The sequence below is a fragment of the Aythya ferina genome (genome assembly GCF_964211825.1).
Source record: "Aythya ferina genome assembly, chromosome: 5".
Classification (NCBI taxonomy): domain Eukaryota; kingdom Metazoa; phylum Chordata; class Aves; order Anseriformes; family Anatidae; genus Aythya; species Aythya ferina.
Window position 1 is genome coordinate 20455724 of NC_140301.1, and position 16920 is coordinate 20472643.

At 34.8% G+C, this 16920-nt stretch overlaps 1 protein-coding gene across 11 annotated transcripts in view; it reads right to left on the bottom strand.

Moving 5' to 3' along the window:
- The window catches only part of NPAS3 (neuronal PAS domain protein 3), a 615258-nt gene that overhangs the window by 185270 nt on the left and 413068 nt on the right, over positions 1-16920 (bottom strand). For all 11 annotated transcript variants that reach the window (XM_084521176.1, XM_084521173.1, XM_084521175.1 and 8 more), the window contains one exon: positions 2816-2905. In XM_084521176.1, the coding sequence (XP_084377302.1) occupies positions 2816-2905 (90 nt within the window). The remainder of the gene's footprint in view (positions 1-2815; positions 2906-16920) is intronic.

The following is a 16920-nucleotide window of genomic DNA, read 5'->3' on the forward strand; positions in this document are numbered from 1 at the left end:
GTACATCCATTGTAATGTCAGAAGAATGTTTATTGTTATTTTTGTTTACTCTTTGATTTCTTTACTATTAGCCTTACAGCTATCTTACAATATCAGCATCCATTTGTTTTCTACCACTGGCTTTCAATGTTCAGAAAAGAGAAAAATTGGGTTCAGTGAAAAACTCTTTATACCTGCACAGATTGGGTACATTGCCTATTTTCCTTTAGCTAAGAAACATTAGATATTTTCCTTGTAAGCATTAAACATATTACAAATTATTTCCATGAATACTAGTTTAAAAAGAAGGAAAAAAAATAATAAAAAGGATTAAGCCTCTAACAAGGCATTTGACTAGAAGTAAAACTCTGAAGTTAGGACTTCAGAATGATGATTCACACCTTCAGCAATGCAAAATTGTCTGGAGGTTCCATACAAATATAGGGGGGCAGGGGCTTGTATCAAGATCAGGACCTGTCAATATTTATGTGCTGTGCAAGAAATGAAATACCACATGTATTATGTAGCACCTTTCCAGAAATTCAGAATTAAGACTGTTGTAATGGACATTTCAAAGTACCATCTGAGGAATGCTTTTAAGGATATTCTTGCCTTCCCCTCCCCCCCAACCCCCCCAAGAAAAATCACTTTGAATAGCGATTTAGAGTCAAGTAGCTACAGCATTCCTTTCATCATTGCTGGAGACCTAGTTATACAACAGTATACCAACCAAACAATACATAAAAAATATAAATATAATAGGTCTGAGAAATACAAAGTATTGCCATAAAGACAGAAGAGAAAAGCAATGAAAACTACAGATATTTTAGTGGGTCTCAGCAGATAGAACCTGTTATTGTATTAAAATCCACAGTCCTGATTGTGATTTATTTTTTTGTTTGTAGTTTTTCCATCAATACCCTCAGCAGTGAATGCAAGGAAACACTTGCACTGATATATCAAATACTCTAACATGCAAAGAAAATTTCTTAATTTATCTGAACCCTTGCTTGAAATGTATATGGGGATCAAGATGAAGTGTAAAGCCTCACCAACATGATATAAGTTCAGAGTAAGGAAAGATTTACCGAGTCCTATAGTTAAAAAGGCACTGGCAGAAAATGCTTTTAACAAGAGACTAGCATAGGGTTAAAGCCAAATTTTTCTTGAACAGATGATATTTCAGATGGCCACACTATTCCAGATGCATCAATTTCCTTGAAAATCCAATCCATATATGTGCATATGCTGTGCTGGCAGGAGGACTGACTGAAATGGCCAAAACCCAAGAGCTAATATTCTTTTGGCCAGAATAATGCAATTATTATTTTCCTAGCTATCAGTCTAAGCATACAGAGCCATCTGTTATGCAAAGCAAACATACACATCTCAATTACAGAAAATGCAGTTGCCTTGACAGAATTTGGATTACACCACTAACCAGGGCTGTAAAATTTGTTTTAAGCTAGTGTATAATGGATGCCTTTCAGGAGTTTCCTAATTAGCATTTACCTGCTTAAACTAATTATCCATCCTTCTTCTTTACTGGCTTATTAAACTTTGTTGGATACTATGCATAAAACAGATTAATATGAGCATAAGACAATAATAAACATTAAAGTTCTGATTCTTTACTGTATTAGCAACATGGTAGCACACTGATTTCAAAATCTGAGATTCCTGATACCAACTCCCAAACAGATTAAGGCAGGGATTAAAGTCTATTACAAAACGAGGGGCTTTAATGAGAGACAAGAATACGGATATGAGTTTAAAACAGCTCTGTTTCCATTTCTATTATTTGGCTTGCTAAAGCCAGCACAAAATAACAATTACTGAACTTATTTTAGCCAATTGCTCACACTTTTTTTGAGGAATTAATGAACCTCTATTCTGATTCTCACAAGATAATATTTAAAATTAGTCCTTTTCTTCAACAAAAGTTAAAATTTCTCATTTTGTTATTGTTGAAGCACAGCAAAACTAATAGTTAGCAGTGATAATAGTTGCCTCGTCATAGCAGTATGGGTACCAATTTAAAGGAGCTGAAATAAATATTATATCATATTTTTTCTCCTCTGGGTATCTGCAATAGAAGTAGATATCTTACCCTGAAAATCATCATGCAAAATGTTTCTGCTGCATTTCTAAGCCCAAGTAGAGAGAAGCTATTCTGCCTAAAGATGTGTGATGCAGCAGGTTTAGGAATAAGCATCAACAAGCAAATTTCCCTCTGTTTTTGTCTCGTCTTTTAATCTTTGAAAACCAGTTGTCAACAATAACAAAAGAAAAACAACTACTATACACATATATATATATATATATATATATTTTATATTAGTGAACATTTGAGGAAGCGGCAAAATATGTCCTTGTTCGAACCCTCCCTGCAAGACACTTTAATGGTCTCTTTCAGCATTTCTTGACTCCAAATGACTCCCTGTCATTGTGTCAGCTCCCTGGATAATGCAGGGTACTCCATAAACATCCAGTAATAGGACACAAGGGAAGTACTATTAGCGTGTCCCTTTCCTATCAGGTACAGAGGTTTAAAGTTCAAAACAACCGAGAAAAGAAACTTCATTTGTTCTCAATAAATTAATAATGACCCTTCATGGCAAAAAGTTTTCAGGCACAAGTTTATCTTATTTGAATGTCCAATGCTGGTAGACGAGTTTTTCAATTACATCTCAGAATGAACCAGATGCAATTTGAAAAAAAACTAATTCAATAATCCATGCAAAATACAGAAACCAGGCTATTTTTTCTCTTAGAATGATAAATAGAAGAACACATCACACACAAGTATACTTTAGAATTGAAAGCATGTACTTACTTGGGACAGGCCTAAATAGATGGAGACAGTTTCTGAAATGTACAAAAATTTTCCTTCTTGATTTAGTGCAAATACAAATCCATCCAGGGACTGCAGAGGAAGAAAAGAAAAGTGAATAGATAATTAAAATTCCAAGTTCTAGACATAAATGGATACAAACAAAGGCATCACAGAAAAAAATTGTGCAAAATATTCAGATTTCTGTGGTTTTGATTTGAATCATTAAGATAATTCCTTTACAAAATCTACATATTAAAAATCAACATATGATTATACTCCAAAGTTCAAGGACTTACTGTCATGCTTACATCTGCCATATACTATACAAAATTATCTCATTTGCATATAGAAGGAATATGGAAAAATAAAGTGTTCTTCTATTTTATTTTATTTTTTAACAGGAAGAAATAAATAAGAGAAACAAACAACCTTTCAATCAAACAGTATGTACGAAGATCCCCCCAGACTCTGCAGAATCAAAGCAGAGAATTTTCACTTACAAAAACTGAAAAAGATAAAATAAAATTCTACCATAATTCAAATCACTATGGACCTCAATAATTTGTTAATTAATTGAGGATTACATACACATACACACACACAATTTTCCTTTTGTGAGGCAACAAACAAAGCCAATCAGCAGATTACTGTCAAATATGTTTACAGCTTAGGTCTACAGAAATGTTATGAATTTCATCTCTTTGGTGTAAAACTCTAGATCAGATTTTATTTTGACAGGTTCAGGTCTTTGCATACAGTTTCCATTGCAACTGCAAAAATCCAAATATGACTGCACAGATTAATGCATACCTTTTGAAACATGACTGCAGTTAATAAACAAAGGACTATATTCTAAACTGACATGTGGAGTAAATCACTGCACATCAAGATGAAAATATACCTCTAGGAACATAAGCAAATCTTCAGTAGGAAGAAACTGTGTTTTATATAGTATATGTTTTATGCTTTTTATGAGTCTGATTATTAGCAAAAAAAAAAATGTATTTACTATTGAAAAAGTAAAATCACAAAATCATAGAAACTGCAAATGCTAAAATAACTCAGGGAATAAGAAACTCCCCAGACGTTAAGATGAGCAAGAAACAATCCCAAAAAGTCCCATTCAAAACATTGTTTTGACATAAAGGTAAAGCAAAAATATAACTGTACCATTTGAGAGACCAACATGATTTTGGAGGAAAAAAAAAAAAGGTACACAAATTTGAAGAAAAATGTGACAACGAAGTCATGTAATTTTTTTGTTCCTTTTCACATACAGAACAGTGATTTTTTAGGCTTTTTAATTTTATTGATTTTTCTGCTCCTTGATTAATTTCTAACACATTGCTAGTCAGAAATTGTCTTTGGGAAGTGTTCTCCCCTTTCTGATATAGTAGGTGCTGAAATTAGTTCAAATGTGTTTTCTAAAAAGAATATACCACATATTGGAATACAAACTCTTGCTGCGTTAAAAAAAGACTAATTTATATTTATGAATTAATAAAAATGTAAATCTGCATAGATTTCCTTCACATTTATATTATGCAAGCCATTTATGGCCTCTTGTAAATCATCATCATTTCTTTTCAAATGATTAACATTAGTTCCTTGAATTTTAACATCAATAACAGGTGGAAAATTTGGAACAGTGAAGTTCAAACTTAGATCTATACAAGGACAATCAAAACCTTTGATCTCCCCAGCTATGTATCATTTCTTCCGCTGCTACCCACTTTCCCTGTCACAGAAAGACCAGAAGAGTAAATCTTTAAGGGTCTTGGTTTAAGTTTTCCTGATACTCTGTCCCATGTTCCTCTGAGGAAATTGGTTTAATTCTCTGTTAGAAGACTGTCACACTGATTCCCTGGCCACCTATATATGTCCTTACTAGAACGCCATTCTCCAAGAGCAACAATAAATTGCCATACTGAATCAGACTAATGGCCTATCAGCAGTGGCTGGTCTTCCTGGATCTGTCAGTGTGTAACTAGGTGATTGAAAATAGGGATTTGAAATACCAATACTGGCAACGTAGGTAATGACAAGCCTACCAGAAGTTTCTATCTAACCTCAGGTTGTTACACATTGGCATGGCCATGACAGGTGATATTCCCTGTAATTACTTTTATAAGTAATGTGCTGAAGACTGTTTTTTGGAATCACATTATCTTGTTGGTTCATTAATATACTGAAGAAAGAAATGTTATCAATTTTTGTGTATCATATAAAAACAATTTTCCTCGTCTCTCTCTCTTTATTTTTTTTTTTTAAATATATTCAGGCTTTTAGTTTGCGTGGTCCCCTCGCTCTTTTACTGGAAAAAGGGTCCACACAGTTTCAGCACATTTATGATCTGTTCTGTTTAGTACACTATATCACTGTGTAATTATCTGGCATAGAGTTTTGTGAGAACAGCAAAAAATAATTCTCCAAGTCATTAATGGCTGTCATGCTTCTTTTTTCAGTAAGCACCATTTTATTTAGAAACTCAGTCTTCCTAATGAAACAAGTTGGTATAAAGCTTTTAACACTGACTAGGCATAATTGTTTTCCTCACTGTTGTCTTGGAACTGTCTAAAACCAGTTTTGCTGGAAACAATATAAATAAATTAATCTCAGGTCTACACGAGCAAAAAGAAATTACAACTTTCATAGTTTAAATTTGCAGTCACCAGCAACTGGGAAGAGTCCTGAAGTCAGAAATGTTAAGCAACATCATTCCCTTCTTATTTTTCCATTTCATCTACTCCAAATCTTTCCTTCCATTAAACAGTTTTAATTCTTTATCCTGTTCATCTGCTTCCTTCTGGGAGACTATTCCTTACTCACCTCCTAGTTTCACAAGCGAGGTACAAAGAAGGCATCACTGATAGATTGGCAGGGAGAGTGAGCATACCCGTTACTCCTTTGGCTTCATGCATGACTAGTCATTTCCCACATCACAAAATCACTTCATTAAGCCAACTGAGGCTTACTATGTGGTGGTCATGCCTTCTTTCTCCATTTCCTTTCCTTGCTCCCTGAAGTTATGTTTCAGTACAAATACTGACATAATTCAGCACTTTGTTCAATAGAGACAACTTGACAGATTATTTAATTATATTTTGAAAAAGCCACTGATTGATAGCTAATGGAACAGCTAACTACTTCCATGCCCCAAATGCAAAGACATTAGAAGAACTAAGCTCAAGTGCTCATACAAAAGAAAAATGAACATAAAAAATGGGGAAGGAATGGCCACTGTCCAATACAAGGCAGTTCCTCCCGCCAGTATGAAAGGGCTGAGATGGACCACTTTTGTGACAATGTTGTTGTTCCTTATACAGGTCAAACAGTAGTTCTGAAGGACTGTCTCATTCGTTATTCATAGGTATTATTTATGAATATTTATTATTTAAGTAATGCGTGTTGAAATTTTTCAATTTTTCATAAAGCGTATGTCCTTTGTGCATGCCAAGAGAGCACCAGACTTCAGAGAAAGGTGGCAGACAACATAACAAAGGTTATATTATATACTGAAAAAGAGTATATGATATCATTGTACACTACTTATTTACAAACAATTTTGTTTTAATGAAAAATCTTTGGAAGCATTATTCATACTACATTTGTATAGCTAAGAAAACAATAAATGTGAGAAGTGTACCAGGTTTAGTCAGCTTTTAAGCCCCTCTTTTAAACTGAGCACCATAGTGTCATTTCCTGCTGGAATTTCTGAACAGTTTTACTGTTCTGTTCCACAGCTCTGAAGTTATGATCAACTATAGAAATAGTTGAATAGAAATAAGTCCTGAAAAGGCAACCAGTATTCATTACATAGCTGGTTTTCATTGGAAGAGCATATCAAGGTATAGCATTTTCTGTTAGGAAAGTATAATTGGATTCATTTTGTGGGTTTTTTTTTTTTTTTTTTTAAATGAGGTTGATTTTCATAAACTTAGTGCTATCCCATCTAGTGTGATACCTTAAAAATGGTAAGGGTGACCCCACCTGTCAATTTTAAGCACAATTAAATTTAAGGAAGACTGGCAACTTCTTCTTTAAACCTACTCTTACTGGTTATATGCAAATCGTGATTAAAGCTGAAGCTCCCCAGTACTTCTGATTTCAGAAAACCATTATATATTGTGCTGTTTCAATCACCACAGGTTACTTTTAATTTATTTTTTATTTTTTTTAAACTGCCCCACTGTTTTCAACAGGCGCCAATTAAGATTCTGGGGTCAAAGGGTTAATTACTTCTTCTTACCCACTATGTAGAATTTTCTGATTATTAACCAAGGTTGGATTAAGATGAAAAAGAACCGACACAAATGTTAATGCTCGCCCCTCCTTGAGAAGATTTATCATAATACCATGCTGAAACCTATATGCTTTCTTTCAAAGCTGGTAGAGAATGAAATCTTAGAGGAAACACTAAAATAAATGCTTTAAAGACATACAACTATCTGATTTATTGAGCTGGTTTTCTTATTTCTGAAAACTGTTCTAAACTAGAGAGACAGGACTGATATAAGATTTCCTTTGTCACATACCAGCAATTAAATGTGGTAGACATGAAGGAAGTGAGACTCAAATGTAAAAGTCACTACCTACAGCATCTCCGAATAATAATGCCAATAATTATAATTTATGTCCTCTGACATCAGAGTAATATGAAAATGTAAAACACTGGATTTTAACCCAAAATACTAAGTGTCTCTTACAGTAGTTGTAGAATAGTGAGGTTATTTCCTTTCAGGATATGAAACCCACTGTACCACTTTGACCGAATATGTGCTAATGTATAATGCATTGCACTAAATGAATTTATATTTGTCAGAGGAATTTTGTCCCTGCTATTTTTGCATATTCCCACTACAGACAAATTTAATTCACTGGGGTCTTACTACAGTGTCCTTCTGGAGAATATCCTCATATTTCATACTATCCATGAAGTCCCTAATTCCTTTTAGTGTATTCCAACACTGCAAAAAACCCTGTTACACTGACCTAAACTCCAGTTAGAGTGAAGAATTACCAGTAGGCTAGGTTATTTTAATGACAGATTATTTTAAACTAAGCCTTCACCATCTGTTCCACCCCCTAATTATGAATGCAAAAAGAACATATTTCACAATTACATCAGTAAAAAGTAAGATATACATGATTTAAATGCATGCATGTGTTCTTTGTCCAATGCAGCATGCATCTGTGATGTTTTTCTCATAGCTCAGGCTCTGATAGGGGCTGAGGTAGGGAGTACTCCCCCTGATAAAATAGATTAATTGATATACTAAACTTTTTCCTGGCAAACAGATCATCTTAATTAGAATTTTTCACTGTTATGACATAATGATACTATAACTGGAGCTAGGCATTAATTTGAGGACAAAGCCTGTCACCAATTAAACATACAACGTTCAATAACAGCAAAAATATTTTACTGTTTCTTAAATGAGAGGCAGTATAAGATGCAACTGACACTTATTAAAGCAAATAGTCCCTCTCTTGCAATAAACATATCATTACATAATGTATTTATTGTGTTATAGCATGGCTTAAGGTGAACAACAAAACCATAAGTTTCATTTTAAAATGGCAGCCATTCTTGGGCAGGGGTCTCAAATGAAATGGATGGTACAAACAGCAGCTAACAGAAATCGGATTCAATGCTTCAATGCCCATCCAGTGTGCTCTCACTATTAAGACATCAGAGTAATAGCCTCCAGCAACACCAACATACAAAAGCATAGGTATTTAGGCAGAAAATCTGACCTTGGGCTTTCACAAATAAGTACTGTGAGACAACTAGAGTATTATTCTTGGAAATGCAATTTTACATGTGATGTACTTGATACACCAACAAAAATGAATGATTGAAGTTTGATCATCTACTGACTTACAAAAATTTCTAAAAGCTTTATTCCTCCTCTTTAGTCTTATTAATACCTTGCAAAGAACAACAAGAACAAAGCCTGAACAAAATAAAAAGACATAGGGCTTACTGCAGTGTTCTTCCGGCTACAAGCTTTTTACTATACTGTAAGAATCCCAACAAATAGAAAATTCTGTTTTCGACTCTCATACCACTGCCATTTTTTAATTACAGTCCACCATAATGGTCCTATGGTTATATGACCATAGACTCCTTGAGAATCAATGACACATATTTGGCAAGAAAGCAATGTTTATTTGGCAAGAAAACAACTGCAGGAAAAAAAAGATGATGCAAAAGTATGAGCTTAAAGGATGTGGTTGGAATGACTGTGATGCCAGCTTCCTAATTGGTCATCTTTGTGCTCTTTGCTCATGTGGGTAGGATGCAATTTATGACAACAAGGAAGCGCCAAAAATAAACGTGTCAATAATAAGATCTGTTTTAGAGATCGAAGCCAAGAAACAAAGGAGTAAAGTTCCTGATTCCCTTGATGTATCTTTCACGAGACTTTCAGAATAACTGTGTTTATGTAACCAAAGCAGAAAAAAAATGGTAGGTGCAGATTTACTACTTTATTAAAATAAAAAAAAAGAGATTCTGTTCCAGATCAGAATGACTGCAAATGGAAAGTATACAGGAGAAAAGTTTAGAGGCAAGAATAATGTTTGAAAGCTGGCAGCTAGGTTCTTAAGGTATACTCACAGGTGTATTCCCTGATAATAGATTGACAAATATCAGAGATGAGCCTGAGAATCACAGGAAGATTACAAATCTCAAAGTTATGCTAGTTCAAGGAAAAAAAAAAAAAAAAAAAAGATCAGGAGTTTGACAATTTTTATATGCAAAAGCAATAAATGACTTTAAGGGATCTCTACCTTGTTGACAGTAATTTATTTATTTTTTCTATAAGGGCACTCTATATTGCTGCAAAGTCCCAAGCCATCCCGACTGTACAGACGAAACACCATGAGAGCTATTAGACTTGCTGAAAAGTTGGTATAACAGTAGGGGGAAAAAATATCCTTAGGTTATACTGTAACACTATTACCAGAAAGAAATAGAGAGGCTCACTAATGTGAAAATAATAATAATAATAATAATAATAATAATAATAATAATAATAATAATAAAATCAACTCCAGGACAGAGAGCTTGGATTTATTCACCTAGTTTATCAGAGGATAAATTTTTTGGCCAAACTTTTCATATAACATGCAGAGAACTATATCAAAGCCAAAATGCAGATAAGAACAACAAAATTAAGTGAAATAACAGAAGCCAGATGATCTTTAATTATCTCCTTGAAATTTTTTGGTCAAGTAGTTGCACTGTTTTGCTACATCCTCTATGTCTCTGCTCATTATTATGCTTCTATTTGATTAATAGATCTAAATTACTGGGATAAACTGCTGAAATTCTTCGTGCAAGTTTTCATGTAGAGACACTGATGTACTATGAGAGAACTAAACAATTCGTAGGAAGTGGTTCAATGCCTTACACAGTAGAGTGCTGGCATAGCTGAAGTCAGTCGGTGAAGTAGGTAATTTTACCTTACATGCTAGGCTTCCATGGCATTAAGATTTTAACAGTCTGATGATCTGCTACAATTCTTGAATCTGCTTGAATTGTTTTTCACCCCAGTGATGGGGAGTAGGCAACCTCTCTTGAGTAAAATATTTTAGAAGGTGAGTAGTACCCACTAGCAAGAGATAGGAAGTAGGAGTTTACTCTCTTTGCTTCTTTTGGAACAGGTGGGAGACCATAAGTAATCTTTTACATGCAACGAAAATAATTTTAAAGAAATTTTATTGCAAGAAGATGTTCGATAAACTGTGCATTCCCTCAGCAGTTTCCAGCCTGTGGTTTACAATCTGACTGATTTCAACCTGAATTTTTCAATCTGAAAACTGAACTACTTAACAGTCTGAATAATCTGTGCTATTCAGTCTGAGCAATTTCAGCCTGAGCTGTTTGAAGAGATCTGTGAAAGGCAACTAAGAAAAGTAAGCTTAATACGTACAGAATTAAATTCTCCACACAGCATTTAAACCACCAGTGGACAATTGTTGGGATCTACTAGTACAAAATAAAAAGACAAAAAACTGCTGTTCTCATTGGCAAATGCTACTGTTCATTTTCCATTCTTTTGCATAAATGATTCATTACTGAACAAAAATACTGATTTACGTTAGTATATGCTATACTAACCACTGTTAAACACATCTGAAGTTAATATCTTACTAGGCAGAATATTTATCTTCTCTTTGCTATTCTCTTTTCTGATAGAAGGGATATATATATATATTAGTGTAAAGAAAAGGAAGAAAAAGGACTCCTGAGGGACGAATTCAAAACTGTTACACTTAATTAAAATTCAATTTTGTGGGAGTTGTATATTAAAGCATTGACCTTTCATCTTCATGATGCCAGTTCCCCATGAGCTCCTACCCTTCAATTATATAGGATTCACAGTTTTGCTTCCAGACTGTTTGGACAGTAGACTGTAGTGCCAATAACTGCATACCATCTAATACAATCAACTGTACTATTTGGGATAAGAGTTTTAATACACAGATTATGTTATATATCTCTTACCCTGAGAATGTGATTGTTTCAGGTCAGAGTTAAATGTACATCTGGCTGTGGACTGGTTTTGCTTTGAATGCATAGAATCTGAATATCAAGTTGTTTACTTCCTTTGTTGGTGCAAGTATTACAATCATATATGCACTTGTGCACCAAGAGGTGCTGCCCTGAGGACTCGATATTGTAAACACTTGCATATTTACCACCACGAGTGCCAAAATCAAAAGAGTGAACTGACTCAGTAAATGGAGATATTATAAATGGTGGGTCTTGGTAGGATGAGGACTAAAACCCCAGATCTGCATCTCAGACTGATCACAGGGCAAGAGACTGTGGGAATCTAAACTGAATGGAATGTAGTGCTGATATAAGTGCCTATACAAGCACAACTGACTGTGGGAGCTGCAAGTATTATGACGACATTGTTTCCAAAGCAACAAGTTTAAAGCCCTTTTGTGTTATGTATGAGTATTTCATCTTAGGTAAGGTCCATTCCAGGTCACTCATATTCACTACATACCTGCCTGTTTGATAAGCTTTTCTTTTAATCTACACAATCGGATACTATATGAAAGTTAACAGATAAAGCTATCCAAGTGTTTATTGCCTAAAAAAGTAGGTGGAAAAACAGAAATTATAGGGAAGAATTTGTGATATAGTTAATTGTACTCTTAAAATAACACCTGCACTCGGTGCTCAGATGCTCTGGTGATTGATCCTGACAATTGGCTTACTAGAAATAGCCCTCCAGCCCAGAATTGAGTACATGTGTTCTCACTTGCATCACACAGTTTCATATACATGTATATGAAGCAGCAGAGAGACTGTGTTCAGGGAAAAACAGGATGAGGGGCTTATGTTTAGCATCTTTAATCTATTAGAGGGCAATACAGATAACCAAAATAGATTTGAATGAGAAATTGAGTCCTTTACCTAGCCTATCATACTGATTTATACTCTTCTTGAAATAAGAACATGTTGAGAATACTTTATAGACTTTAGAATACTTTATAGACAATGGAATATAGAAATAATAAGATCACAGGATATTAAGAACAAATACAAAGTCCATTCAATCCAGCACCATTTCTAACTAACCCCTTAAAGATACATGGAAAAATAAATAAAACTCTGTGTCCTTATCTTCAGCCTCTTATCCTCTGTTGTAATACAAAGAAGTCAGAACCTGGTCCTAATCAGCTGAGAATTCCTCCAGCTGTCATTAATCCTAGTAACAGTGCAGGAGATCCATTTTCTATACCGATTCTTTCCTCCACTTATGGGACTGTGTAGCAGTTCCATAGATGTCCACTTTGAAGACTTCTAGGATCCATCTACTGCTGGACTAAGTTAACATAGCCGTTTGCTGAGTCAAGACCAGCACAGAAATCCCTCCAGGACTGTTACTATTGATTCTATAATCCTGCAACCCTCAAAATAAAAGGAATCTGGACTGCCATGAACAAAACCTTCCAGTTAGTAAAACTGAGATTTAGATAGACATGAAAAAATAAACCTATATCCCTATGAAGTCTGGCTGGTGAAGTGGTTCTTCCAACTTTGACATAGTTTCCTCTGCCCTACATGTCTGTCTGACTTTCTACTAACAGCATTCTAATCCATGGATAGTTTTTGCTAGATTTCACAGTAGGCAGAAGTCTTGGCAAAATTCCTCCAGGTTCATTGAAAACAGACTGATAATGCAGAAAAGACTCTCCAGTAGCCTTTGCAGCAGTAAAAGCTGGACTATGAGTTCCTATAGTATTAGATACCACATAATTTACATAGCAGAGAGACCTTAAAACAGCCTGAGCATTGAGAAAGCCTCAGCCAACTTACACTGCCTTAGACACAAAAGTCCATAGAAGACAAAATGGAAGTCTACTGAAAATTCTCTTGTGCTATTCTGATATCCACGGAAGAGCTGGTTTCCATTTACTCAACTGTGGAGTTAAGAGCAAGGAACATAGGAGTACAGCAAATATGTGGAACTAACAGAAAAACAATTTCTTGAAACCAGTTAGAGACTTCATTAATAATAGAAGTATTTCAGAAACTGTCCATCTGCATTCTACACAGTAAAGTCAATATGTCTATGCTGGATTGCAGTATTTCCTTCAAGTGTTTTGAGGTTAGACTGTATCACTCCAGAAGTGTATTTCATACAAAAGTGGGAAGGTGCCTGTGTAGGTAAAGATAAGTATGGATTTTGCTGTTTACCAGTTCATTGCATAAATTCAAGCATATCAATGGCACAGAACAGCTCTTTCAGTGAAGAAGGTTTACATTCTTTTATTCTTTTAACTTTACATTCTTTTATTCTTTACATTCTTTTATTCTTTTAACAAATACAAGTTAATATATTGTAGCAGCACCTCTGACTGCTGTGATAATTAAGGGTCTGTTTGTATTTCCATAATAAAACTCTGTTTTCTAGGGTGGGGAGGGGTGACTGGGTTTGTCCATATACCACCAGCAAAAGCCAGAAATACAAGGTTTCAACCAAGATCATCTTTTCTCTCCTTAGAAAGGCAGTTTCACAGTAACCATGTGAAAAAATTCCCCCATATTTTTACCACATGGTTTTAGAGCACAGCCCTAAAGTGTCATGATGTGCCCTTAAGGGGGTCCCTGGACCAGCTGCAGCTTAAAGTAACAATAACCTGCTCATCACAGGGTGCTCAAAATTTCCTTGACACTGCAGAGTACAGGAGCTGTCTGTTTTGCCAATAATCCACTCACCACATTACCTAAAGAGCCCCAAATAAGTCTTGACAACACCATCCCTATGCTATTTATTGCACGTGTCAACAATCCATATGTTGTATCCCTTGTCCTGAGTAGGAACTGACATGATTGCTCCGCACTGTTACTATTGGTTTCACTCCAATCTGTAACAAACCTGAAGGTTAAAGTTTGTCCCTAAGACAACAGTGGTAAAATTGTCTTCAGCTATGGAACTGATGAAAGAAAACTCCTCTACTCTTGCCAAATGTTAGCATCAATTTCTTTTTATTCAGAACCACCCAAAGTAAACTAAGGAAACACTTCTAATTATGTTTTAAACACACAGTGCAAGTATAACATCCTAGCTTTCCCTGCTGCCACTGTGATATTTTTCTTCTTTCTGCTCCATTAAAACATCACATATATCTGCTATTGTCTCCTGCCTTAAGCAATGTATTTCTTTAGACCGTAAGCAATACCTTACGTTTGTTTGGTTCTCTAAATCTCACACAGTTGTCTTCAGTTATCTTGGCATTGTTACTGTGCAGTGTTAAATTCCTGTTTGTGCTTCCTGAAGGTCCTGTAATGTTGCATTTTGACTACATCTCTTCTCCCCTCATGCAGTTTAATTTCAAATCCTATTTGTGGATTATTAGTGTGGGAACTTCTTGTACAAGTTAACTTCAACATTTTTGAAAAACAAACAAAAAATCCACAGAATTTCCTAAAAATTTGTTACCCCTCTCAGTAGCTTTTTTTTTTTTTTTTTTTTTTTTTTTTTTTCCTTCTTCTGTCTATTTGCCTTTCCTCTCAAATCACTGGAAACCTACCTTCCTACCTTAAGCCAAAATCACACAGGCAACTAAATGCTGTTAGAGCTTTTTATGCTGCCATGTGAACACCTTTCTAGTTCAGGTTCTGTTCTGTTACCTTGTCCAAATGAATATGCTGCATTACGCACAACAGAGCAAACAGCATAGATAGACTTCTGCATGTAAATTTGCCATTTTAATTGGCAGCAAAGTCTTCTAACTTAAAATAAATAAATTTAAGTGGTCATGCTTAAATGAGTTCTGACATTTATCTGCATTTCTTCAATCTGTTTTCAGTCACTATAGTGAAAAAGAAATGTTGTTTTATCAGCCCTTCCCTGATTCTGGCTTGAAACCAGATGGGAAAGTGCAGAAGCACACACACACACACACAGAATAACTGCAGCAGAAATACAACCAAATGTTTTCCACATCTGAGAGGACTGTCTGAGTTCTGAGTTAAGGGTTTGAATCTAAACAGTTTTTCAGCCTAGTACTATCCTTAGTGGGATTACAATTCAACTTCCTAGAGCAGATTTCCAATTGCACTTAAGACAAGCTGTTTCTATTCCTCAATTATGTTTTTAACAGAAGATAAACATAGAGGATCACTTAGAAATTCAAAAGACTTTTTGACCCTAAAAGATGGACATTCATGTTCATGAAACTTTAAAGTATCCTTGTTTTACAGAACATTTTATCTTGCCACATTTTCTAGCTGTACACTCTTAGAATAAAATTCTTCCTCATGAGCTACCTGTGCTGTTTCCTAATCCTGCAATGAAGCTACTATGCCCCCCACCGATATCACAAGCCATTATTAAAATCATTTATGAAAAGTCATCTATAATAATGCAAATGGAGACCTAGAATTTCCAGTTAGGAACACACAAAAAAAAAAAAAAAAAAAAAAAAAAAGGATAAAAAAAAAAAAAAGACAAATCCAGTTTTGGAAAACAAATAGAAAGTATGCATTTACTACAGCTATTTGTTATTAGTGAGCCTACAGTAACAAGTTTAAATATCAAATTCTGTTCCCTGCCCACTCCTAAAGCTCTTACTGATGCCAAACTTCATTCTGAAGAATCTCACCTTTTTGACAGCAGAACTTAATTTACTACAAAATTACGGTTTCTTGTACTGCTCTGTAAGAGTTATTTGAAACCAAACCAAACTGAAAATCCCAGTAACTGATACATTTGCTATTGCCTTTATTCCAAATAAAAGGGACTTCAGATACCTTTGTGATATGTTCGTTAAAATGGGCAGATTGATCTGTAGATAGTATACATGCCTCGAAAGTAAAATAGATTAGACAAAAACATAGAGTATGGGTTAAAATCCCTGTGGGTGTCAAATCCATTGCACACAGATTGGAAAGCATTCCTCAAGTTGCTGGAGTCATACCAAGAGATTTTTGTTATTGCTAAGAAAGAGAGACATTTAAGCTGTATAAATGTTGTACAATTAATTATTTGATTCAGAAAGCTGCAGACAAGAATGCAAATGCACAGAGAAAACAAATCACAATTTAAGATGAAAGTTTATCATGAACAAGGAATTTCTAGAGTCTAACTGCTGGTACATACAACAGGCATGTTGGATATGGAGCAAATCCATACAAATCCAGCAATATTTTGTAGTTCATATACAAATATATACTACTGTCTATGACCTACAATAATTATAGTCTATATGTCACAAGTAATAATATTTCAAAAATCACAATTACCCAACTACTTAAAAGCTGTGCCCTATCACACACTAAAATGTTACACTTTTCATACAAATGATACCACAGCATAAACTGCTCTTGCAAATATTACAGCTTTAAACAGCATTTACTATTTCTAAATGCTCGTTGAACACAGCAGGTGGCAAAATGATTTAGCATCATGAACAAATACATATGGTTGCTTGAGCCCAAATTTTAGAGTAGATAAACCTATTTTCTGGTCCTTCGTTTAATGGACTAGAAATGAACTAAAAGGCAGCTAAATCATTGTACGTATTCTGGCAACTCACTGCTTCAAGTGAACTTTCTCATATGGAGTACTGTG